This window comes from Ursus arctos, unplaced genomic scaffold (genome assembly GCF_023065955.2).
Source record: "Ursus arctos isolate Adak ecotype North America unplaced genomic scaffold, UrsArc2.0 scaffold_30, whole genome shotgun sequence".
NCBI classification, from domain to species: Eukaryota; Metazoa; Chordata; class Mammalia; order Carnivora; family Ursidae; genus Ursus; species Ursus arctos.
In genome coordinates, this window is record NW_026622986.1 from 6,735,987 (window position 1) to 6,761,221 (window position 25,235).

General features: G+C 35.1%; 1 protein-coding gene across 1 annotated transcript in view; it reads right to left on the reverse strand.

The window, feature by feature from the left end:
- The window catches only part of CCDC7 (coiled-coil domain containing 7), a 245,984-nt gene that overhangs the window by 205,317 nt on the left and 15,432 nt on the right, over positions 1–25,235 (reverse strand). The window contains exons 4-6 of the mRNA XM_057304764.1: positions 7,034–7,054; positions 6,698–6,730; positions 1,325–1,485 (exon numbers count right to left, since the gene is read on the reverse strand). Of these exons, the coding sequence (XP_057160747.1) occupies positions 1,325–1,485; positions 6,698–6,730; positions 7,034–7,054 (215 nt within the window). The remainder of the gene's footprint in view (positions 1–1,324; positions 1,486–6,697; positions 6,731–7,033; positions 7,055–25,235) is intronic.

Sequence of the window (25,235 nt, forward strand, 5' to 3'; positions counted from 1 at the left end):
CTAGAGAGTGTAATGCTAAGTGAAATAAGTCACTTAGCAGAAAAACAAATACCATATGATTTTACTTATATGTGGATTAAAGAAACAAAACGAACTGGCAAAAATGGGAAAAAAAGAGAGAAGGAGACAAATTAAGAAACAGATTCTTTTTTTTTTTTTTTTTTTTTTAAAGATTTTATTTATTTATTCGACAGAGATAGAGACAGCCAGTGAGAGAGGGAACACAAGCAGGGCGAGTGGGAGAGAAAGAAGCAGGCTCATAGCGGAAGAGCCTGATGTGGGGCTCGATCCCGTAACGCCGGGATCACGCCCTGAGCCGAAGGCAGACGCTTAACCGCTGTGCCACCCAGGCGCCCCCAAGAAACAGATTCTTAATTATACAGAACAAACTGATGGTTACTAGAGAGGAGGAGAATGGGAGGTTGGGTGAAAGGTGATGGGGATTAAGCTGTGCCTTGTTGTGATGAGCACTGGGTGATGTATCAACAATTCTGTTGTATCACTATATAATCACTAAATAAAAAATAAAATAACAAAAGCTAAATAAGTCAGAGATCTAACATACAACATGGTGTTTATAGCTAACAATACTATTGTATATTTGAAATTTGCTGAGAGTGGATCTGAAGTGTTCTCACCACACACACAAAAAAAATAAGTAACTATGTGAGGTGGAATAAAAGTTTTGAAAGATATTCTGTGATTATTTATTTATCTATTTAATTTTAAGGCAGCTAAACCTCAAATATCAAAAGTGAATGTCAACAGTTAACAGGAGTATCACTGTAATCATTATTTGAATCTTCCTCCCATCTGTCAAAAAAAACCAAAAAAAAGCTTTTCTCAACTAAAAAACAGGGAATTATGCTTTGGAACATATCCCTGTCCCTTTGAAATTTTTAAAAACGTTCATAAACATTTATTTAATTATATCCTAGTTTCTTACTTGTTATAGAAACTACGCAATCAAACTGAGAGAAGATAAAACCCAGATATTCAAAGCCAGCCACGTCCAATAGAACTTTCTAACAATAACCACATTGGTTACTAGGCATTTGAAATGTGGCTCGTGTGACAGCAGAATTGATTTTTTAATTAAATTGAACTCAATTTTAATTTTAGTAGCCACATGTGACTAGTGACTACTGATTGGACAGTGCCATTTCAGACTATTAAGAATTTCAAATAGGAGCAAGCTGACTAGACTATTTGATTTGATTTAGAAACTCTATGTACAGTATAATATCTGAACCATTATCTTACATGCATTACTAATTATATACCCATTCATTGTTTGAATTCTACTAACTCATATTTTACTTACTTGGCTTTAGACAATGTGGCTTTCGTGTATCTAGACTGTTTAAGGCGATTTTTCAGTTCTTCTAGTTTTTGCACCTGCTTTACTACTTGTGCAATATTTAAAGTGACTGTTTTGTCAGGTGCTGGAAAATCTGCCTCTAAAAACGTTTGACCTTTACTTATCTAAAATGATAAAATTAGCCAGTTACTTAGGTAATACCCATTTTGCTCTTATACCTCAAAGAAATTTCATCATTTTATTTACCATATTTAAATAATTTTTATAATACTCTTATCTATAGCTATAATCAAATACTGATATTTTATAAATATAATTTTACAAGTAATTACCTAACAACAGAATTATAACTAAGTGTTGACTTTCACATGTCAAAACTCAAATCAAATCTTCTGTTTATTATCTTAATATATAAGCATTTTAAGCAAGTTCAATAACAATCGAAACAGGATCAGTTAAGGGCAACTCAAAACATTTACAAGAGAATTCTAAGGTAATTGTTTCCCCAAAATCCTTTCTAAGAATAGTCTTACCTATGATAAATATGGAAAGACAATAATTTGCTCTCAAAAGCAATACCTTCTACTACTAACTCCCAGAAATTAATATATAAAAGTCTATGAAACTGACATTCCTTGGTCTGTCTGGGAAAAACCGAGACCCATTTGGGTGTCTCAAGACTTTTAAAACAGACCAAGCTACAGAATAATGAGCAATCAGGAGAAACAGTAATATCCACAGAATAATATGATAGACCATAACTGATATTCTAGGTATTAAGTCTGTTTAAAAAACACTGAGTGGGGTGTCTGGGTGGCACAGCAGTTAAGCGTCTGCCTTCGGCTCAGGGCGTGATCCTGGCGTTATGGGATCTAGCCCCACATCAGGCTCCTTCACTATGAGCCTGCTTCTTCCTCTCCTACTCCCCCTGCTTGTGTTTCCTCTCTCACTGGCTGTCTCTACCTCTGTTGAATAAATACATAAAATCTTTAAAAAAAAAAAAAGATACGGTACTATTTAAAAAAAAAAAAAAAGAACACTGAGCAAGATGAGTGCCTCCCCGCTTAAAAAAAAAAAAACTAAACAAAAACAGCCAATATGTACAGACATAAACAAGCAGAGTAGCAATTGAGGTAAAAAAAATTTTTTTTGACAAAATAAGAGAGATTCACCCATGTATATTATACACTTCCAACCCTAATGATGGGAGGGAAAGCTTAAAAAAAAAAAGAAGTAGTAGTAGTAGTAGTAGTAGTCAAGGCATAGACCTAAAACCAAGCAAAGAGAAATTCTAGCAATGGGATTTAAAAGAGACTTCATTTTAGTAATGCCTACTTGAAATGGAATTAGGATATAATAGCAGGAAGTATATACTGGGCAATGAACTAGAAGTCTGAATTTGAGGGATGCAGAACAGGTGGAAGGGAAATAGGAAATGTATGGAAACTCTATGGACAAAGGCATAATCCCAAAAGAGAGGACATAATTTGGTATATCAGATATATTGCCAAATCATAAATGGAGTCTAAAAGTGAGGTAGCCAGTTATCAATTTATTGCGTCTCATTTAAAAACCCATTCTTCATTGTCCTGCTTATAACAGTGGAACATTTCTCTCTTGACAGGTATCATGTTAACCTTTATCGATAGAGGGTCCTAGATACTACAGAAAGAAGCAGTTTTCTTCCTAAGTCTGTCATCTCTCTCTGCTTAATCCGAGGACACTGCATAGTATACCTAGTACAGCTCACCCCAAAAAGTTTCAACAGCACCACCGCATAGGTGTCTTCCTTGTAAGGTCCCTGGCATGACTCATTCCCTTGGGCAGCTTCATCCAGAACTTCTTAGCAAAATCTACCAGTGCAGAACCTCCCTCTGGGAAGCTTTCCAGCATACCACCCTTGTAGACAGCAAGACGTACAGCACCTCCCTGGAAGATGGCTTTTCCAGACCACAGAGGATGGCTTCCCAATGTACCACCAACAAGGGCAGCTTCCCAGTAAATCCCAGTTCCCACCAGCATGGCACCCCAGCAAACTTTCTCTGCCACTCAGTGATTACAGCTGCTCCTTCTTCGCAAGGTGTGGACCTTAGCCCTGCTTTAGGGAGAGGGTAAGGATAGGGGTATTAAGATTTGTTCCTTCCTTAAGTGCTATGCTTCCATCCGATCAGTAGAGGCTGTTCTATATACCTTCTAGCCCTGTATTCTTTAGAGTTGTCTTTATCACTTTATAGGTATTCTCCTGTTATAATAATTTTTTACGTTAAACTTTCCCTATTCAGATTACTGTGTAGTTTTTATCTTTTGATCAGTCCCTAACTGATACATTGTATTTCCCATTAGGAATTCAATTTAAACATAAATCCTTTCTGGGAGAAGAGATGAATAGACAATGAGATTATAGGCTATAAGATTTCATCAAAGAGACATACTGGGCACAGGCTCCAGCAGAACAACTCTGAAGCTCATAGGCTACATGCTTAGCCTACATTTCTCTGTTATTGCTCACCATACATTATGAAGCCTTCCTCATGTATCTTATTAATGCAACATGACCACAAGCACATAAACCTCACCAGCATGTACTAACAATAAAATGTGTCAGCAATAAAAACGAGATTATTCCACAATCCTCAAAAGTTAGTGTACATAATAATCCTCTAAAAAATCCTATTAAAAAGTTGGATTTAGCTCTGAACCTGTAAAGTATGTCCCTTAGCTAAACTGTTTTTATAGAAAATCCATAGACAGCTCCAATTGTTTTGATACCCCTAGTTGGCTCTTTCAAGGAGAATATGCCCAGATTAACCTCCTCACTAAGTGCCAATTTACCAGTTAACAATTTTTTTATAAAAAATTCAACTAGTTTCATTGTTCCTAAACTATCTGCAAGGCTTTTCTCTTCTCTTTTTTAAATTTTTTAAAAAGATTTTATTTATTTGAGAGTGAGAGAGAGGGAGAGAGCAGGAGCAAGGGGAGGAGCAGAGGGAGAGGGAGAAGTAGACTCCCTGATGAGTGCGGAGGCAGACACAGGGCTGGATCCCAGAACCCTGAGATCATGACTGAGCTAAAGACAGACACTTAACCAACTGAGCCACTCAGGTGCCCCTTCTCTCCTCTCTTTTATAAATCTTGGGTTTTGCCTTTATTCCCCAACAATAATCTAATTACTATTTCCCTCATAAGTAAATTTGCATACAAAATAGTTTTTAAAAATTGGTTATGAATGGCAAAAGAGAAATAGGCCTGTAACTGGAGGGAATGTGGCATTAAATTAGAGAGATATGAGCATAATTTAAAACCTGAAAGGAATGACACAATTAGGAAAAGTTTAATATACAATAGAGAATGATTAAACAAATTTCTTAAGATCCAAAACAAGTAAAAGAATGAGTCTTGTGTAGGAAAAGGAATAATATCTGTTTAACAAGAGGAAAGGAGGATAGAATGAGCATGTACATAAATAAATTTTTGTTTGGTAGCAGAAAATGAAGGAGTTCTAACCGGTGGATTGTATTTTCAAGCATTTTAAGTGACTGGCTGACAGTGAAATAATGGGACAGAAGGAGTGTGGGTTTGAGATGATAGTGAAATTCATTTTGGAAATGCAAAAGAATTGCCAGGCAGTATTTGGAATAATTATGTCTGAATAACTGTGTCACTTTCTTCATCAGTGTTTCACAGCTAAGCTAAAGGCCCAAGAGTAAATAAGTGCACTTATTTAAGGTCAAATTCTGTTAGACGAGTGCAATGAAAAAAAACAAGAGGTAAAGGAGAGTGGGAAGTTAAGAAATTCACTGTTAAGTACATATTCTCCAAGCTGAAAAGAAAAATGAGTAAAAAAGACTGCAGGAAGGTTAAGGAATGAATGAACTAGTGGTCTTGATAAAGTCAAAGAGTGGCCAGAAAAGTATTTAAATAATAGTATTTAAATAATAACTGATAAGACAGAAATTTGTAGTTCAAGAATAAGTTGCTTGAATTAATGATTTTTAGAGTAAAGCAATTTGCTTAATGATAAGGTCTAGAGTATGACTGGAAGTGAGGGCCAAAGGTAAAGAAAGACACTAGCTCTGGGGAGATGAGGAGTCAAGGAACTGAGAGGCTGGGATTTGGGGTGGGTCTTCACATTAACAGAACTAACTATAAAAAGAAGAAAATGAGACAAAAGCATGAATAAAGTAGAATAAAAAGAAGTTGGTAGGGGCACCTGGGTGGCACAGCGGTTAAGCGTCTGCCTTCGGCTCAGGGTGTGATCCGGCATTATGGGATCGAGCCCCACATCAGGCTCCTCCGCTATGAGCCTGCTTCTTCCTCTCCCACTCCCCCTGCTTGTGTTCCCTCTCTCACTGGCTGTCTCTATCTCTGTCGAATAAATAAACAAAATCTTTAAAAAAAAAAAAAAAGAAGTTGGTAGATGAAAGTAAGAAGGCAGAAGGCAAGCTAGATTTTTCAAGTTGCAAAGTATGCATTTTACAAGAGGAGAGAACAGTGGACTTCACCTCAATCCTACATCTCTGGAAAGATAATGACCAATCTACCATGATCAGAGAGCTACTAACACTCTTCCAATGTCAGCCATATCCATTCTAAAGCAAAGAGTATACAGACCATTAAAGTCAACTCTGGAGCCAAAGGTAAAATAATAAGAGGGTGCTAGGAGACAGTTACAATTTCTAGCTTTACTTTTTAATTTTATATCCCAAATAAATGAACTTATTTAATTGAAAGTGCCTGGGATTCAAGAGCATTTAATTGGACTTAACCATAAACATAACCAAAGGAGAACAAGAATCATTCTATAAATCACTGAGGTTATCCTAGAAATTATTCTGTTATATTAACAGCATAAAGTCTTTCCCAAAATAGAATTAAAAACCCTTAAGGTTAGAAACCACTAGCTTTCAAAATGGTCATAAAACATCTGAAAATCTAAAGTACAAAAAAAAAATCATTAAAATAACATTAAGTTTAAAGAAAACCAATATATAATTTTATAAGTAAGTAGATCATCATATTATACATGCTTTTTAAAATACAGGAGAAATGTTTAAGTTGATAAGTTTTCGCTTGTCACTTACTCTTTTATGTAAATTAGGAAAGAATGATAAATTTCCATTATTTAATTTTAAGAGAAAGAATGTGTCAAACTTAGAGCATTCCAGATACATGTAGGAATGTAGTATGTAGTCACTGAGAAACATTTTGTTCTACCCATTTGTTCCTTCTCTACCTAAATTAAAAGATTATAAACAATGATTATTCAAAAATTTTTACTTCAAATTGATTTTCAGATGAGACAAAATATTAATTTAATTTACAATTAAGATAATTGTATATTATCTTATGTTTGTTATGTATGTATGTTATACTTACCTCTTCCATCTGATTGACCTGTAGCTGAAACCACTTTAAAAAAAAAAGAAATACTTATTGACAAGTTATTCAAATATATGGGTACACGTGAGTGCATTTGTGTGTGTGTGTGTGTGTGTCTTCATCTATCAAATATTAGCCCTGGACCAAACATCAGTTATCATAGGGTTCAGAATGGGGCTAATGCAACATAAAACTTGACCATAATATTTTTCAATGTATATAGTAGCAAGTTTGGGAGTTCTTTTTAGTTCCTCAAAACTTAGAAACTTCTTCATTAATACATATTTCTGTATTAAATGTTAGTAGGCTTAAACCGCAATATATTGAACATACCTTAAAAAGAGATTCCAAAATCTGGAAAATAAAGTTTTAATTAAAACATTTAAGAATAAAAATTCTTCACAGTATATGATGTGATAAAATAAGTCTCTATATTTCTCAATCAGAAAAATGCACAAGTTACTAAAACTATAAATCTATAATCCAAAATCATATGTTTATAATTACAGATACAGTTTTTAGTATATCTTGAACAGACAACTCAATTCTATAAAAATTTCCATCATTATAGATCGATATTAGGATACCCCCAAATAATTCACATATATGATTTCATGTATTTTCTTAATATAGGTAAGGAAAAAAAATAAGATTCCTCTTGGGAAAGTTTTTTTTATACATCAAGAGTACATAAAGAAAAGCATTATCATAAGAACATTATCTCTTCAACAGGACTTTCCTTTGATAATGGGACTAAAAATCAAATATAAAATATTATACTACTACTTGGTATTTTTAATGGAAAATGCAAATAACTGGTTTGGGAGATTGTGACAGAAACTGAATATCCAAATCGAATAACATAATCCAAAATACCAATATTTAACACTTAGAAAATGTAATGTTAACATGATTATGTTTGCCACACAAAATAAAAGCCCATTTTATCACATCCATCTAAGAGTTTTTAATTACTTTGTTAAAGAAAAATATTACTACATTCAGGCAGTAAAAAAAAAAAAAAAAGTTACTTTACTAAAAAATCAGGCTAGTCTAAAATTTCTCTTCTGCCACACTAACTCTAAATAAATAGTTCAAAAAGTGTGGTTCCACAATCAAAAACATCAGCACCACCTAAACAAAGATATTCATGGTCAATGTAAATTCTTAGGCCCCACCCCAATCAATTTAATCAAAAACTCTGGGAGTAGGGCCGGCAATTTGTGTTTTAACAAGCCCTCCAATTGATTCCATTGCATGCTAAAGTTTGAGAATCACTGTGCTAAGTAATAAGAAATCAGAAATCTAAGCAAAAAGGGCTGAGATCCTCAAGAAAACATACCAAAGTAAATAAATATGCAAGTCTGAAGGAAAAGGTTTTCAGCTACGTAAGGATTTAGAAACTAATGTTCACTGAGGCAAACTACATTGGAGTAAACTCATTCTTCTCACTATCAAAAGAGATTCCAAGGTTCTCAAAACCTCTTTTCCTATCTCAGAAGATGATGGGAAACCATCATATGTCAACTCATCCATTCATTAGAGTCAGAGTTCAACAACTATCTAAACCACTAAAAGCCTGGAGAACAAAGGCTTTCTCAACTACTGAGAAAAACATCAGTTCTAGTAATGTCGAATCTAGAACATTACTGATAAAAGTGGAAAATGAAAACTGACCGGAAGTGAGAAAATCAATTTTAGGCAAACACTAAATAGAAAGAGAAAATTCTACGAAAATGTGGAATAATATATATAAAGTTCCCCAGGAAAATATTAAACTTCTATTCTAATTTTAAAGATATTATCATGTAGGTGTGAAGCCAAAATAAAACTATTTTCAGAAATTCAAAGGCTCAGAAATGATTTCACCACACATTCTAACCTAGCAAACAAAAACAAAATTTATTCTTAGAAAAGTAAACACAAGAAAAAACTATAGGCAAGGTAATCAGTAAATACCCTATTCTTTTTCTTTCAACTTTTTATTTAATTAGTTGGCATATAGGTTAATATTAGTTTCAGGAGCAGAATTTAGTGATTCATCACTTACATATAATACCCAGTGCTCATCACAAGTGCCCTCCTTAATATCCATCACCGATTTAACCCATCCCCCTGCCCACCTCCCCTCCAGCAACCCTGTTTGTTCTCTACAGTTAAGAGTCTGTTTTATGGTTTACCTCTCTCTTTATTTTTCCCCTTATGTTCATCTGTTTCATTTCTTAAATTCCACATATGAGTGCAATCATATGGTATTGGTCTTTCTCTGATTCACTTATTTCACTTAGCATAATACACTCTAGCTCCATCCACATTGTTGCAAATGGCAAGATTTCATTATTTTTTATGGCTCAGTAATATCCCATTGTGTATATATACCACAATTTCTTTATCCATACACCAGTCAATGGCCCTTTGGGCTCTTTCCATAATTTGGCTATTGTTGATAACGTTGCTCTAATATAAACATCAAGGTGCATGTCTTCCCCCTTTGAATTAATATTTTTTTATTATTTGAATAAATACCTAATAGTGCAATTGTTAGATATTAGGGTAGTTCTATTTTTAATTTTTTGAGGAACTTCCATACTGTTTTCCAGAGTGGCTGCACCAGCTTGCATTCCCACCAACAGTGTAGGAGGGTTCCCCTTTCTTCACATCCTCGCCAACATCTGTTGTTTCCTGTGTTGCTAATTTTAGCCATTCTGACAAGTGTGAGGTGATATCTCATTGTAGTTTTAATTTGTATTTCCCTGATGATGAGTGATATTGAGCATCTTTTCATGTGTCTGTTAGCCATCTAGTAAATACCCTACTCTTAAAAAAATTGTGGATAATGGGACTGGCACTTAATGCTGCTGTCATATAAACTTCCCAATGAGAAGATGGCATAATATTTTTTAAAGTGAAATAATAACCTGTAACTAAAATTCCAGATAGGCATATTGTATCACTGAAGCCAAGAGAAGTCCCGAAAGACTGGCAGCTTTTGCCTTTGTTTCATCTAGCTCAAAACTCTCTCAAGGCAAAAAACAAACAAAACAAAACAAAAACAAAAGAACAAAAAAACCCAGCTAAGCAGAGGGCTTTCCTCAACATTGAAAGGCAAATAAACAAGGCACAGCTCCCTGGAGAAAAAGACTGCATTGTGACAAATAATACACATGTCAGCAGCCTAGAAGAAAAAGCTGGGTAGAGAGTTACTTTGGAAAATAAGGATTTTGAAAAGATACCATATATAAGGGAGAGTCTAATAAGCCATGCACTTGCCCAGGCCAGGACTCATGCTCAGAAAATATCTGAGTGGACACTAAACTTTCATCTTTGGCTTATCTTTATCTCAGAGCAAGTAGAAAATGAAGGCTAACTCAAGATTTGTAAACAACCTGGCTAAGCTTTGTAGGAGTGCCCCAACACACAGCCAATCTTAAAGGAACAGGAATTTTTTTTTCTCCTTTTCTTTTTCTTTCTTTCTTTTTTTTTCTTTTTCTTTTTTTTTTTTTTTTTTTTTTTGTGGCTCAAGGCATTTAAGGGAATCTTCCTCAAATCCACCAGCTGACCACAAGCAACAGGAACAGAGGCCTGAGATATAAAATATTTAATCAAGGAATACAGACTTTCAAAATAAATAGTTTAGACTTCTGGTTTCCAATCCAGCATTCAAGGAGCCTGGATTAGTCACTCTGTCTTAATAATAAAAGCTGAATGGACTGAAAATCAACAACTCTTCTTACATATACACAGAATTGAGGTCACTGAGCAAATCACAGCACCAAAAATTAAAGAAACAAACAGGTGATATTGAGAATCAGAAATTATCAGAGCAGAAATCCATGAGAACAAACCTCCACAGGAACTAGCAGTGGGATAAGAAAATCCAAACTGTAAATGAGTTGCTGAAAGCCCAGTATGGACAAGTTCAAGAGTTAAAAACTTTAATGGGGGCAAGTTTTGAGGAGTTTCTTTAAAAACTAAGCATACTCTTACCATATTACCTAGAAATCATTCTCCTTGGTGTTTAACCAAATGATTGAAAACTTATATCCATACAAAAACCTGCACACAATGTTTATAGCAGCTTTATTCATAATTACCAAAACTTGGAAGCAAACAAGGTGTCATTCAGTAAGTGAATGGATAAACAAACTGTGGTACAACTATATAATAAATTATTATTCTGCACAAAAAAAAAAAAAAAAGAGCTGTCAATCCATGAAAAGACATGTAGGAATCTTACATGCATATTACTAAGTGAAAGAAGCCAATCCAAAAAAGGCTATACACTGATTCCAACTATATGACATTCTAGAAAAGGAAAACTAAAGACGTAAAAGGATCTGTGGCTATCAGGGGTTGGATAGGGAAAGGAAGATGAATATGTGGAAGACATAGAATTTTTAGGGCAGTGAAACCATTCTGTATGATACTATAATTGTGCATACATATCATTTTACATTAGTTAATACCCACAGAATGTACAACACCAAGAGAAAGCCTTGCATTCCCTTATGTAAGCTTGGACTTCGGGTGATAATAATGTGTCCGTATAGTTTCATAGATCATACAAAGATACCACTCTGGTGCATGATGTTGATAATAGGGAAGGTCCATGCATGCATAGGAATAGAGGATATATGGAAACTCTCTGTACTATATGCAATTCTGCTGAGAACACAAAATTGCTCTAAAAATGAAGTCTATTTAAAAAATAATAGTTTAGAAAAGTTGATAAATAAAAATAAAAAAATTTAAGGAGAGGGGAAAATCTGACATCCAGAGTTACCACATAAAATATTCAAAATACCTTGTTTTCAACAAAAAATTACAAAACAAGCATTCAATGATATAAGAAATTGTGACTTATTTGAAGGAAAAAATAAATAAACAGATACTGTCCCTAAAGAAGTTCATATGCTAGACTTAGTAGACAAAACTTTTAAATCTACTGTCTTAAATACACTCAGTGAGCTAAAGGAAATCATGCACGAAGAATTAAAGGAAACAAAAAACAGTATTCTAACAAATTTAAATAAAGATATAGAAATTACAGAAAGAAACCAAATTCTAGAAATGAAAACTTAAATTTGGGAACAATAACTGAAATGAAAATTTTACTAGAGGGTTTTGACAGCAGATTTGAGCAGGCAAAAGAATCTGTCAATTTAAAGTCAGACCAATTGAAATTATCCAGTCTGAGAAGAAGAAAGAAAAATGAATGAAAAAGAAAAGAACAGAGCCTAATAGAATTATGGGATATCATCAAGTATATCAACATAGACATTATAAGACTCCAAGGAAAATAGAGAGAAAAGGGACCAAAAAGGATATTTAAGGAAATAATGACAGAATACTTCCCAAATTTGAGAAAAGGTAAGGATTTGTATGTCAAAATCCTAGTAGAATAAATGAAAAAATCCATATGAAGACACATTATAATAAAACTGTTGAAAGCCAAACACAAATATAGAATCCTGAAAGCAGCAAAAGAGAAGTAATATGTACAAGAGAGCTTCAATAAGATTAACAGCTGATTTCTCCTCAGAGACTACGGACACCAGAAGGTAGTGTGATGGCATATTTTAAATGCAATTAACAAAAAAATACCGTATGCCAAGTATTACATATCTGGCAAAATTATTCTTCAAAAATGAAGGATAACTTAAGAAAAAACGCCATAATTAAATATAAGAAATTTATGAATAAAAATATGTAAATATGACAGCATATACATAAACTGCAGGGGGAATAAAAGGAACAAAAAGAAGTTTTTTTAGAATGTGTTTGAACTTAAATGACCAGCAACTTAATAGAGACTGCTATATGCTTAAGATGTCACATATGAGCTTCATGGTAACCACAAACCCAAAATCTATAAAAGATACAAAAAAATAAAGAGAAAGAAGCCAAATATAACACTACCGAAACTCATTAGTCACAAAGGAGAGCAAGAGGAGAAAGAAGCAGAGAAGAACTACAAAAACAACCATAATGTAATTAACAAAATGGCAATAAGTACATACTATCAGTAATTACTTTAATGTAAATGACCTAAATTCTTCAATCAAAAGACATGGGGTGACATGTGGATAAAAAAAATATAAGAACCATCTACATGTTGTCTATAAGAGACTCACTTCAGACCCAAAGACACATACAGACTGAAAGTGAAGGAATGGAAAAATACTGACCCTTACAAATGGAAGCAAAAAAAAGCCAGGTAACAATACCTGTATCAGACATGGTACTTTTAAACAACAACTTTATTTTTTTTTTTAAAGATTTTATTTATTTATGTGACAGAGAGACAGCCAGTGAGAGAGGGAACACAGCAGGGGGAGTGGAAGAGGAAGAAGCAGGCTCACAGCGGAGGAGCCTGATGTGGGACTCGATCCCGGCACGCCGGGATCACGCCCTGAGCCGAAGGCAGACGCTTTAACGACTGCGCTACCCAGGCGTCCCTAAACAACAACTTTAAAAAGACAAAGAAAGGTATCACATAATAATAAAATAAAGAGATCAATCCAACAAGAGGATATAACAATTGTAAACATCTATGCATCCAATATTAGAGCAACTAAATATATTTAAAGCAAATATAAACAGACATAAAGGGAGAAATTTTAATACAATAATAGTAGCAGACTTTAACACCTCACTTATATCAATAGATAGATCATTCAGGCAGAAAATCAATAAGGAAATAAGAGTGTCTGAATGACCTATTAGACCAGATGAACATAACATATATATAGAACAATCCATCCAAAATAACAGAATATACATTCTTCTCAAGTGTACATGGAACATTCCCCAGAATAGATATGTTAGGCACAAAACAAGTCTCAATACTTAAAAACTGAAATCATACAATGCATCTTTTTCAACCACAATGGTATGAAACTAAAAATCAGGAGAAAAAAATGAAAAGAACACAAACACATAGAGGCTAAACAACATGCTACTAAACAACTAATGGCTCGATGAAGAAATCAAAGAAAAAACTGAAAAATATATGGAGACAAATGAAAGCACAACCGTCTAAAATCTTTGGGATACAGCAAAAGCAGTATTAGGAGGGAGATACATAGCAACACAGGCCTACCTCAAAAAACAAGAAAACGTTCAAATAAACAACCTAACCTTACACCTAAATGAACCAGAAAAAGAACAAACAAAGCCCAAGGTGACCAGAAGGAAGAAAAACTAATAAAGATCAGAACACAAATAACAAGACTTTTAAAAAAGGAAAAGATCAATGAATAAAACCAAGAGCTGCTTCTTTAAAAAGATAAACAAAATTGATAACCCTTAGCCAGACTCCTCAAGAAAAAAACTCAAATAAATAAAATCAGAAACAAAAGAGAAGAATCAACTTACACCACAGAAATACAACAGAAAATAAGAGAATACTATGAAAAATTATATGTCAGCAAACTGGGAAACTTAGAAGAAATGAATAAAATTCTAGAAAAATGCAATCTTCCAAAATTGAATCAGGACAAGACAGAAAAGTCTGAAGACCAATTACTAGTAATGAAATTAAATTGGTAGTCAAAAAACTGCCAAAAAATAAACGTCCAGGACCAGATGGATTCATAGATGAATTCTGACAACCATTTAAAGAATTCTCAAACTATTCCAAAAAATCAGAAGAAAAAGGAAAAGTTTCCAAATTCATTCTACAAGGCCAGCATTACCCTAACACCAAAATCAGACCAAAAAAAGAAAACTATAGGCCAATATCATTGATGCACATAGATGTAAAAATCCTCAACAAAATACAGGTAAACCACATTCAGACAATACATTAAAAGGATCATTCACCACGATCAACAGGGATTTATTCTGGGGCACCTGGGTGGCTCAGTTGGTTAAGTGTCTTACTTCAGCTCAGGTCATGATCTCAGGGTCCTGGGATCAAGCCCAGTGTCAGGCTCCTTGCTCAGCGGGGAGTCTGCTTGTCCCTCTCCCTCTGTCCCTCCCCCACTCATGCTTGCCCTGTCTCTCAAATAAATAAAGTCTTATAAAAAAAAAAAAAAAAAGAGGGACTTATTCTGGGGGTGCAAGGATGATTTAATATTCACAAATCAATGTGATACATCACATCAACAAAAAGGATTAAAAACCATATGATCATCTCAATAAATGCAGAAGCAGCATTTGATAAAATTCAACAGTCATTGTGATAAAAATTCTCAAGAAAGTGGGTTTAGCAGAAACATACATCAACATAACAAAGGCCATATTAAAAAAAAAAAAAACACAGCTAACATCACACCCAATGCGGGAAAGAAATAGAGCTTTTCCCTTAAGGTCAGAAATAAGACAGGATATCTACTCTCACCACTATTATTCAACATAGTACTGGAAGTCCTAGCTACAGCAATCAGGCAAGAAAAATAAATAAAAAGCATCTATATTGGTAAGGAAGAAGTTAAGCTGTTGTTATTTGCAAATGGCATATCACTATACATAGAAAACCCTAAACTATTAGAACTATTAGAAATAATAAAGGAATTCCGTAACATTACAGAATATAAAATTAATATTCAGAAATCTGTTGCATTTCTATACACTAATAAGAAAGTAGCAGAAAGAGAAATTAAGAGAACAATTCTATTTACAATTACACCAAAAAAAAAAAAATTAAATACCAAGGAATAGATATAACAAAGGTAGTGAAAGACCTATACTCTGAAAATCATAAAACACTGATGAAAAAAATGGAAGATGACACAAATGGAAAGATATTTCATGCTCATGGATTGAAAGAATTAATACTGTTAAAATGTCCATACTACCCAAGGCAATCTACAGTTTTAATGTAATCCCTATCAAAATAGCAAAGGCATTTTCACAGAACTAGAATAAACAATCCTAAAATTTGTATGGAACCACAAAAGACCCCAAATAGCCAAAGCAATCTTGAAAAGAAAAACAAAGCTGGAGGTAGCAGAATTCTAGGTTTCAAAATATACCACAAAGCTATAGTAATGAAAACGGTATGGTACTGGCACAAAAATAGATTTATAGATCAATAGAACAAAATAGAAAATCCAGAAATAAACCCATGCTTGTGTAGTCAATTAATCTACAACAAAGAAGGCAAAAATATACAATGGGGAAAAGACACTTTCTTCAATAAATGGTGCTAGGAAAACTGGACAGCTATACGCAAAAGGATGAAACTGGACCACTTTCTATACCATACACAAAAATAAACTAAAAATAGATTAAATACCTAAATGTGAGACCTGAAACCATAAAAATCCTAGAAGAGAACAGAGACACAATTCTTTTTTTGACACTGACCATAGCAACGTTTTTCTAGGTAAGTCTCCTGAGGAAAAATAAACAAAAGCCAAGTAAACTATTGGGATTACATCATAATAAAAAGCTTTTGCATAGCAAATGAACCATCAACAAAACAAAAAAGCAATCTACTGAATGAGAGAAGATATTTGCAAATGATGTACCTCATAAGGGGTTAATATCCAAAATATAGGGGGGGGGGGGAGATGGCAGAGGAGTAGGGGACCCTTTTTCAACCAGGCCTCTGAATCAAGATGGATATCTACCAGACAATTCTGAACACCCATGAAATCACCCTGAGATGTAAGAAGATACATCTGGATCTCTACAAACAGAACATCTCCAGCAGTTGGTCTCAAGGTATGACATGGGGAGCTGAGTTTGCGGGCAGATATCGGAAGATAAACAGAAGGAGGAGGGAGCATCTGTAAACTTGCTCCAGGAAGACAAAAGCTTCCCGCACTAGGGACAGGCACAAACTCACAGACCAGTAGAGGCAGGGAAAGATCTTTAGGACGTCACACCAACTGAAACTTGGAGCTCAGGAGCATGCGTGCAAACCAAGGGCAGCTGGCTGTTTTGGAAGCACAAAGAGCAGAGATGTGCCCAGCACTGGGAGTGAGGACTGGGAGAGCAGCTGTGGGGTGCACAAACCAGCCCGCTGTTGGTTTTTAGCAGCACAGACAGAAACAGAGTCAGTGTGGCCAGGATAGCTCAGTGAAAAGCAGACTGCAATCTCTCTGTTCTGAGACAGAGGTTTGGGATACAGTCACTTCTGCTCTGACTCTCAGAAGAGACACAGAAAGCCACAGGGAAAGATGCCAGAGAAAAAAGCCCCAAATAACCCATTCTCATTGAGCCCATCCCCCCACTCAGGGGGCAGGGCAACTCTGCCCAACAGGGTTGCCTGAGTATCAGCATGGCAGGTCCCTCCCCCAGAAGGCATGCTGGAAGAACAAGAAGACCACAAACCTAAAGTCCCTATAAAACAGGTACATCTTGCCTGTGTCCTGGTCAATAATTTGAACTCTGTACATTCCCACAACCACACCTCATGAGAATAACAAAGACGAGGAACCCCCAACAAAGGAAAGAAACAGAGGCTCTGGCTTCTGCCACAGAACTAATGGATAAGGATATAACCAAGATGTCAGAAATGAATTTCAGAGTAACAATTATCAAGATGATGTATATGCTTCAGAAAAATATTAACAAAAATATAGAATCTGTAAGAGCTGAAATGAGAACTAATCTGGCAGAATTAAAAAGGCTATGAATGAAATGCAGTCTAAACTGGAAGCTCTGACTGCCAGGATAAATAAGGCAGAAGAACGAATTAGTGAGTTAGAGGATAAGGTGATAGAAAAGAAGGAAAAAGAGGTAGCATGGGAAAAACTAATCCAATTTCAAGAAACTAAGCTGAGGGAGATTACTGACTCAACAAAATGTTCCAATATCAGAATCATCGGGATCCCCAAGGGGGTGGAGAAAGAGAGAGGTCTAGGAGATATATTTGAGCAAATCATAGCTGAGAACTTCCTTAATCTGGAGAAAGAAACAAGCATTCATGTCCAAGAGGCAGAGAGGACCACTCCCGAGATCGAGAACAGACCAACACCATGACATATAATAGTACAATTTGCAAATCTTAGATCCAAGGAAACAATCTTGAAAGCAGCGAGGGGGAAGAGATTTCTTATGTACAGAGGGAGGAACATAAGAATAATGTCAGACCTGTCCACAGAGACCTGGCAAGCCAGAAAGGGCTGGCAAGACATATTCAGAGTACTAAATGAGAAGAACATGCAGCCAAGGACACTGTATCCAGCAAGGCTGTCATTCGGAATGGATGGAGAGACAAGGAGCTTCTGAGACTGGCAGAAACTAAAAGAATATGTGACCACCAAGCCGGCCTGCAAGAAATATTAAGGGATGGAGGGGTTCTATAAAAGAAGAAAGACCCCAAGAGTGATACAGAACAGAAATTTACAGGGACAATCTATAGGAACAAGGACTTACAGGCAACATGACGACATTAAAATCATATCTCTCAATAATCACTCTCAGTGTGAATGGCCTAAGCGCTCCCATAAAATGCCACAGGGTTGCAGAATGGATAAAAAGACATGACCCATCAATATGCTGTCTACAAGAAACATACTTTGAACCTAAAGATATAACCAGACTGAAATGGAAGAGATGGAGAACCATTTTTCATGCCAACAGACCTCAAAAGAAAGCTGGGGTAGCAATTCTCACGTCAGACATTAGATTTTAAGCTAAAGACTGTAGTTAGAGATACAGAAGGACACGATATTATTCTTAAAGGGCATATCCAACAAGAGGATCTAACAATTATAAATATCTATGCCCCCAACAGGGGAGCAGCCAACTACATAAGCCAACTGTTAACCAAAATAAAGAGACATATAGATAATAATATATTAATAGTGGGGGACCTCAACACTCTGCTCTCAGGAACAGAAAGATCATCTAAGCAGAAAATCAATAAAGAAACAAGAGTTTTGAATGACACACTGGGCCAGATGGAGTCATAGATATATATGAACATTCCACCCTAAAATAACACAATACACATTCTTTTCAAACGCACATAGAACTTTCTCCAGAATAGACCATATACTGGGTCACAAAACAGATCTCAACCGATACCAAAAGACTGAGACTATTCCCTGCATATTCTCAGACCACAATGCTTTGAAACTGGAACTCATTCACTTGGAAGAAAGTCAAACACTTGGAAGCTAAGGACCATCTTCTTAAAAATGTTTGGGTCAACCAGGAAATTAGAGAAGAACTTAAGCAATTTATGGAATCCAATCAGAATGAAAACACATTGGTCCAAAACCTATGGGATACTGCAAAGGTGGTCCTAAGGGGGAAATACATAGCCATCGAGGCTCACTCAAAACAATAGAAAACACTAAAATGCAGACTCTATACTCACACCTTAAACAACTGGAGATGGAACAGAAGAACAGGCCTAAGCCATGTGCAAAAAGAGAACTGACAAAGATTAGATCAGAGATCAATGAATTAGAAGCTAGAAATACAGTAGAGCAGATCAACGAAACTAGAAGCTGGTTCTTTGAAAGAATTAATAAGATCGATAAACCACTGGCCAGACTTATCCAAAAGAAAAGAAAAAGGACCCAAATTAATAAAATTATGAATGAAAGGGGAGAGATCATGACTAACACCAAGGAAATAGAAACAATCATTAGAAACCATTATCAACAACTATGTCAATAAATTAAGCAACCTGGAAGAAATGGATCCCTTCCTGGAAACCTAAAAACTACCAAGACTGAAACAGGAAGAGACTGACATCCTAAATAGGCCAAGATCCAGGAACAACATTGAAGCAGAGATTGAAAACCTCCCAAAAAACAAGACTCCAGGGCCTGATGGATTCCCTGGGGAATTCTATCAAACATTCAAAGAAGAAATAATACCTATTCTCCTGAAGCTGTTTCAAAAAATAGAAACAGAAGGAAAATTTCCAAACTCATTCTATGAGGTCAGCATACCTTGATCCCCAAACCAGGCAACGACCCCATCAGAAAGGAGAATTACAGACCAATACCCCTGATGAATATGGATGCCAAAATTCTCACAAGATCCTAGCTAATAGGATCCAACAGTACATGAAAAGGATTATCCATCACAACCAGGTGGGATTCATCTCTGAGATGCAAGTGTGGTTCAACATTTGCAAATCAATCAGTGTGACAGAACACATTAATAAGAGGAGACAAGAATCATATGGTCCTCTCAACTGATGCAGAAAAAGCATTTGACAAAATACAGCATCCTCCCCTGATTAAAACCCTTCAGAGTATAGGGATAGAGGGTATATTCCTCAATTTCATACAAACCATCTATGAAAAGCCCACAGCGAATATCATTCTCAATGGGGAAAAGCTGAGAGCCTTTCTCCCTTAAGATCAGGAGCACGACAAAGGATGCCCACTCTCAGCACTATTGTTCAACACAGTACTAGAAGTCCTAGCAACAGCAATCAGACAATGAAAAGAAATAAAAGGTATTCAAATCGACAAAGAAGAAGTCAAACTCTCTCTCTTTGCAGATGACATGATACTTTATGTGGAAAACCAAAAGACTTCACCCCCAAATTACTAGAACTCTTACAGCAATTCAGTAATGTGGCAGGATACAAAATCAATGCACAGAAATCAGTGGCATTTCTATATACTAACAATGAGACTGAAGAAAGAGAAATTAGGGAATTGATTCCATTTATAATAGCACCCAAAACCATAAGATACCTTGGAATAACCTAACCAAAGAGGTAAAGGATCTATATTCTAGAAACTACAGAACACTGATGAAAGACATTGAAGATGACACAAAAAGATAGAAGAACATTCCATGTTCATGGATCAGAAGAATAAACATAGTTAAAATGTCTATGCTACCCAAAGCAATCCATACTTTCAACGCCATCCTGATCAAAATACCAATTCCATTTTTCAAAGTGCTGGAACAAACAATCCTAAAATTTGTGTGGAACCAGAAAAGACTCCGAATCACCAAGGAAATGTTGAAAAAGAAAAACAAAGCTGGGGGCATTACGTTGCCTGATTTCAAGCTGTATTACAAAGCTGTGATCGCTAAGACAGCATGCTACTGGTACAAAAACAGACACACAGATCAATGGAACAGAATACAGCACCCAGATATGGACCTCAACTCTATGGTCAACTAATCCTTGACAAAGCAGAAAAAACATCCAATAGAAAAAACACAGTCTCTTCAGTAAATGGTGCTGGGAAAACTGGACAGCTATATACAGAAGAATGAAACTTGACAATTCTCTCACACCACATTCAAAGATAAACTCTAAATGGATGAAAGACCTCTATGTGAGACAGGAATCCGTCAAGAAATCATAGAGGAGAACATAGGCAGTAACATCGTCAACACTGGCCACAGCAACCTCTTTCATGACACATCTCCAAAGGCAAGGGAAACAAAAGCAAAAATGAACTTTTGGGACTTCATCAAGAGAAAAAGCTTCTACACAGCAAAGGAAACAGTCAACAAAACAAAGAGGCAACCCACGGAATGAGAGAAGATACTTGCAAATGCCAGTTCAGATAAAGGGCTGGTATCCAAGAGCTATAAAGAACTTATCAAACTCAGCACCCAAGAAACAAATAATCAAATCAAAAAATGGGCACAAGATATGAACAGACACTTTTCCAATGAAGACATATGAATGGCTAACAGACACATGAAAAAATGTTCACCATCATTAGCCATCAGGGAAATTCAAGTCAAAACCACATTGAGATACCACCTTATGCCAGTTAGAATGTCCCTTTTTTGTATATTTTTAAATTATTAGTAGTTACCTTAGCATGACAATGAATATCATAAACTTTTAATAGTATAGTTTGAATTGATGCTAACTAAATTTCAAAATTACACATCTCTGTTCCTATACAGCTTTATCCTCCCTTTTTATTGTCATAAAGTAGACTGTTCCACATTGTGTGCTCATTAACATAGATTTATAATTACTTATATTTTATGCTTTATGTTGTCTTTTATATTGTATGGAAAAAAGGATTCAAAAACCAAAAATATATTATTTTTTGTATTTTTTATTTAGCTACATGGTTACTTCCTTTTTTTACTTTTTTATTTGAATATATTTGACACACAATGTTACATTAGAATCAAGTATACAAGACAGTGAAGGGATTCAACAACTCTGTAAATTACGCTATGTAAGTGTAGCTACTATCACCATGCAATGCTATGACAATACAATTGGTTATATTCCCTACACTGTAACTTTTATTCCCATGATTTATTCATTCAATAGCTGGAAGCCTGTATCTCCTACTCCCCTTCACCCATTTTGCCCATCCTCTACCTCCTGCTCTCTGGCAATCATCAGTCTCTTCTCTGTATTTATAGATCTGATTCTGCCTTTTGCTTGTTTATTCATTTGGTTTTTTTAGTTTCCACATATAAGTGAAATCATATGGTATTTGCCTTTCTCTGTCTGACTTACTTAACATAATGTCTTCTAGGTCTATCCATGTTGCCACAAATGGCAAGATTTCATTCTTTTTCATGACTAATATTCCATTTTATATATATAATATATATATATTATATATATACATATATATATATATTATATATATACATATATATATATGTATAAACACACACATATAATGCATATATATATATACATATATATATATGTATAAACACACACATATAATATATATATATATATATATATCATATCACCTTTATCAATTCATCTATCAAGATAGATGACTTGTAAAGTCATCTTGGGATGCTTCCATATCTTGGCTATTGTAAATAATGCTGCAATAAATGTAGGGTTTCATATCTTTTCAACTTAATATTTTCATTTTCTTTGAGTGAATATTTGGTAGAATTATTAGATCATATGGTAGTTCTATTTTTAAATTTTCAAGGAACCTTCATACTAGTTCCCATGATGGCTATTAAAGTATAATGCATCTGAACTAATTAAGAATAGTTTTGTCATACTTCTTTAGTCGTTTAAGTGGGGAGAGATTTTTGTATATTCTTGGTATTTAAGGACTACTTAAAATTAGAATGTCATAAAATGAAATTTAACATTTTAGAATAATGAGATTTTGGTAGATAAAAAGAAATAACATTTTTTATTACACTATAGTTAAGTGTTATTTTTCACGTTACCACAAAACTATCTGGCAAAAAACTTTCTGCTGCTAATTTCTAAAATATTAAGAAATTTTTTGAAATGAGATTATAGATAATAAACCATTAGCAGAGATAAAATGATACACTAAAAAATTATTCAATCTAAATTAAGGCAGGGTGGGGCATCTGGGTGGCTCAGTCAGTTAAGTGTCCAACTCTTGATTTCAGCTCAGGTCATGATCTCAGGGTTGTGAGATAGAGCCCCAAATCAGGCTCCACATTCAATGGGGAGTTTGCTTGAGATTTTCTCTTTCCCTCTCCCTCTGACCCTTCCCCCCTCAAATAAATAAATCTTTAAAAAAATAGAAAAATAAATTAAGGCAGGGCATGACAGAGGAACAATACAAAAAAAAAAAAAAAAAAGCAAAATGGCAGTCTTATACCCAAACTTGTTATTATTACACTAAATGCATATAGTCAAAACACTCCAATTAAAGGCAGATATCATCAGACTGAAAATTTAAAAAAAAAGATTTATCTATAAGAAACACATTTTAAATAGAAAGATATAAATAAAGTGGAAGAAATACCATGACGACACTAATCGTAAGAGTAACTGTATCAGTATCAGACAAAGCAGACTACAAGATGAGAAATATTATCATAGACATATGAAATACTATTTCATAATAACCAAATGGTCAATTCATCTAAAAGGCATAATAAATTATTGGATTCAACTAGCTATGTTTTGCTTAGGATTTTTACATATGTTTATAAGTAAAATTGAGCTGTAATTTATTTTTATCTAAATGTCTATAAAAGCTTTGGGTGTAAGAATATGTTAGCCTCTCATACCAAGTTGGGGAATTATCTCATTTTGGATTCTCCCAAAAGCAGATACTGAGACAAGAATTGTGTGCTAGTGGTTTGTAAGGCAATCCCAAAAAATATGGGGAGAGTGGGGAGAAATCAAACAAAGAATGGTGAGTTGTTACTAGGAACAACTGAGGCTCAATCTCACCATTTTAGAGCATGTGAATACATGTGAATACACTTCATAAATGTCCACAAAGGATACTTATTCATCAATTCTGGGAATATTAACTCTGCAGCAATTCTAATCAGCCAGTCAGGCAAAAACACATGATGTACTTCAGTTAGAAGCTGGCATGAATTTCTGAACTTGGATCAGACAGTCGTTTGAGGTTCAGTGGAACTATTATTGTACCTCTAGTAAACAATTCCACCCCTGTCGGATCACAGCCTCCAATCACACAGTACCTAGACTTGCAGGGACTGGAAATAAATATTCCCAAAGTGGATCATTGGGAGTGATGAGAAGAGGAACCAAATCTACTTCGTTGATTCCTGGACCTGTGTAACTCTAGTAACTGGGAACATAGCACCACAGTTGGTTCAACACTTATACCACATCTTGCTGGACAACACCCCCCGCCCATGCTGTATTATTATTGAGTTGAGCATATATACATTCCTGGTGAACCAAACCTTTGATCATTGTACGGAGACTCATCTCTACTTTTATTTGCCTTAACTTCTAATTTGTCTAACAATAACAAAGCTATGCTAGATTTAAGTTACCATTTGTTTATCCTTTTACTTTCCTTTATTTTTTTAGTTTTTATTATATTTTTTGTAGTCACCACGAAGTGCATTATATCCCCAGAACTTATTTATCTTATGCTGGAAGCTTGTACCTTTTGATCATCATCACCCATTTCTCCCACCTCTCACCAACACCACAATGAACCCACCCCCTCCCTGCCACCTCTGGCTGCCACCAATCTGCTCTCTGTTTCTATGAATTCAGTTTTTTTAGATTCCACGTATAAGTCAAATCATACTTCGTCTTTCCTTGTCTGATTTATTTCACTTAGCATAATGCACTCAAGGTCCATCCATATTGCTGCATTTGGCAAGGTTTCCTTCTTTACAGAAGAGTAATATTTCACTATATATATAGATACCACATTTTCTTTATTCATTCATTGATGGAGGGTTTCCATGTCTTGGGCTTTTCTTTTTTAAAAGAATTTATTTATTTATCTGAGAAAGAGAGAGTGAGAGAGAGCACAAGCAGGGGGAGGGGTGAAGGGAGGGGAAGAAGCAGACTCCCCACTGAGCAGGGAGCCCGACACGGGACTCGATCCCAGGACCCTGGGATCATGACCCGAGCCAAAGGCAGACGCTTAATCAACTGAGCACCCAGGTGCCCCTTTGTCTTGGGTTGTTATGAATAATGTTGCAACAAACATGGGGGTGCATATATCCCTTCAAGACAATGATTTCATTTCCTTCTGATATATACACAAAAGAGAAATTTCTGGATCATACTGTAGTTACATTTTTAGATTTTTGAGAAATTCCACATTTTTTCATAGTGGAAATTTATATTACCACCAGTAGTACACAAGGCTTGTCATTTCTCCACAAGCTTGCAAGCATGTATTCTCTTGTCTTTTTGATGATAGTCATT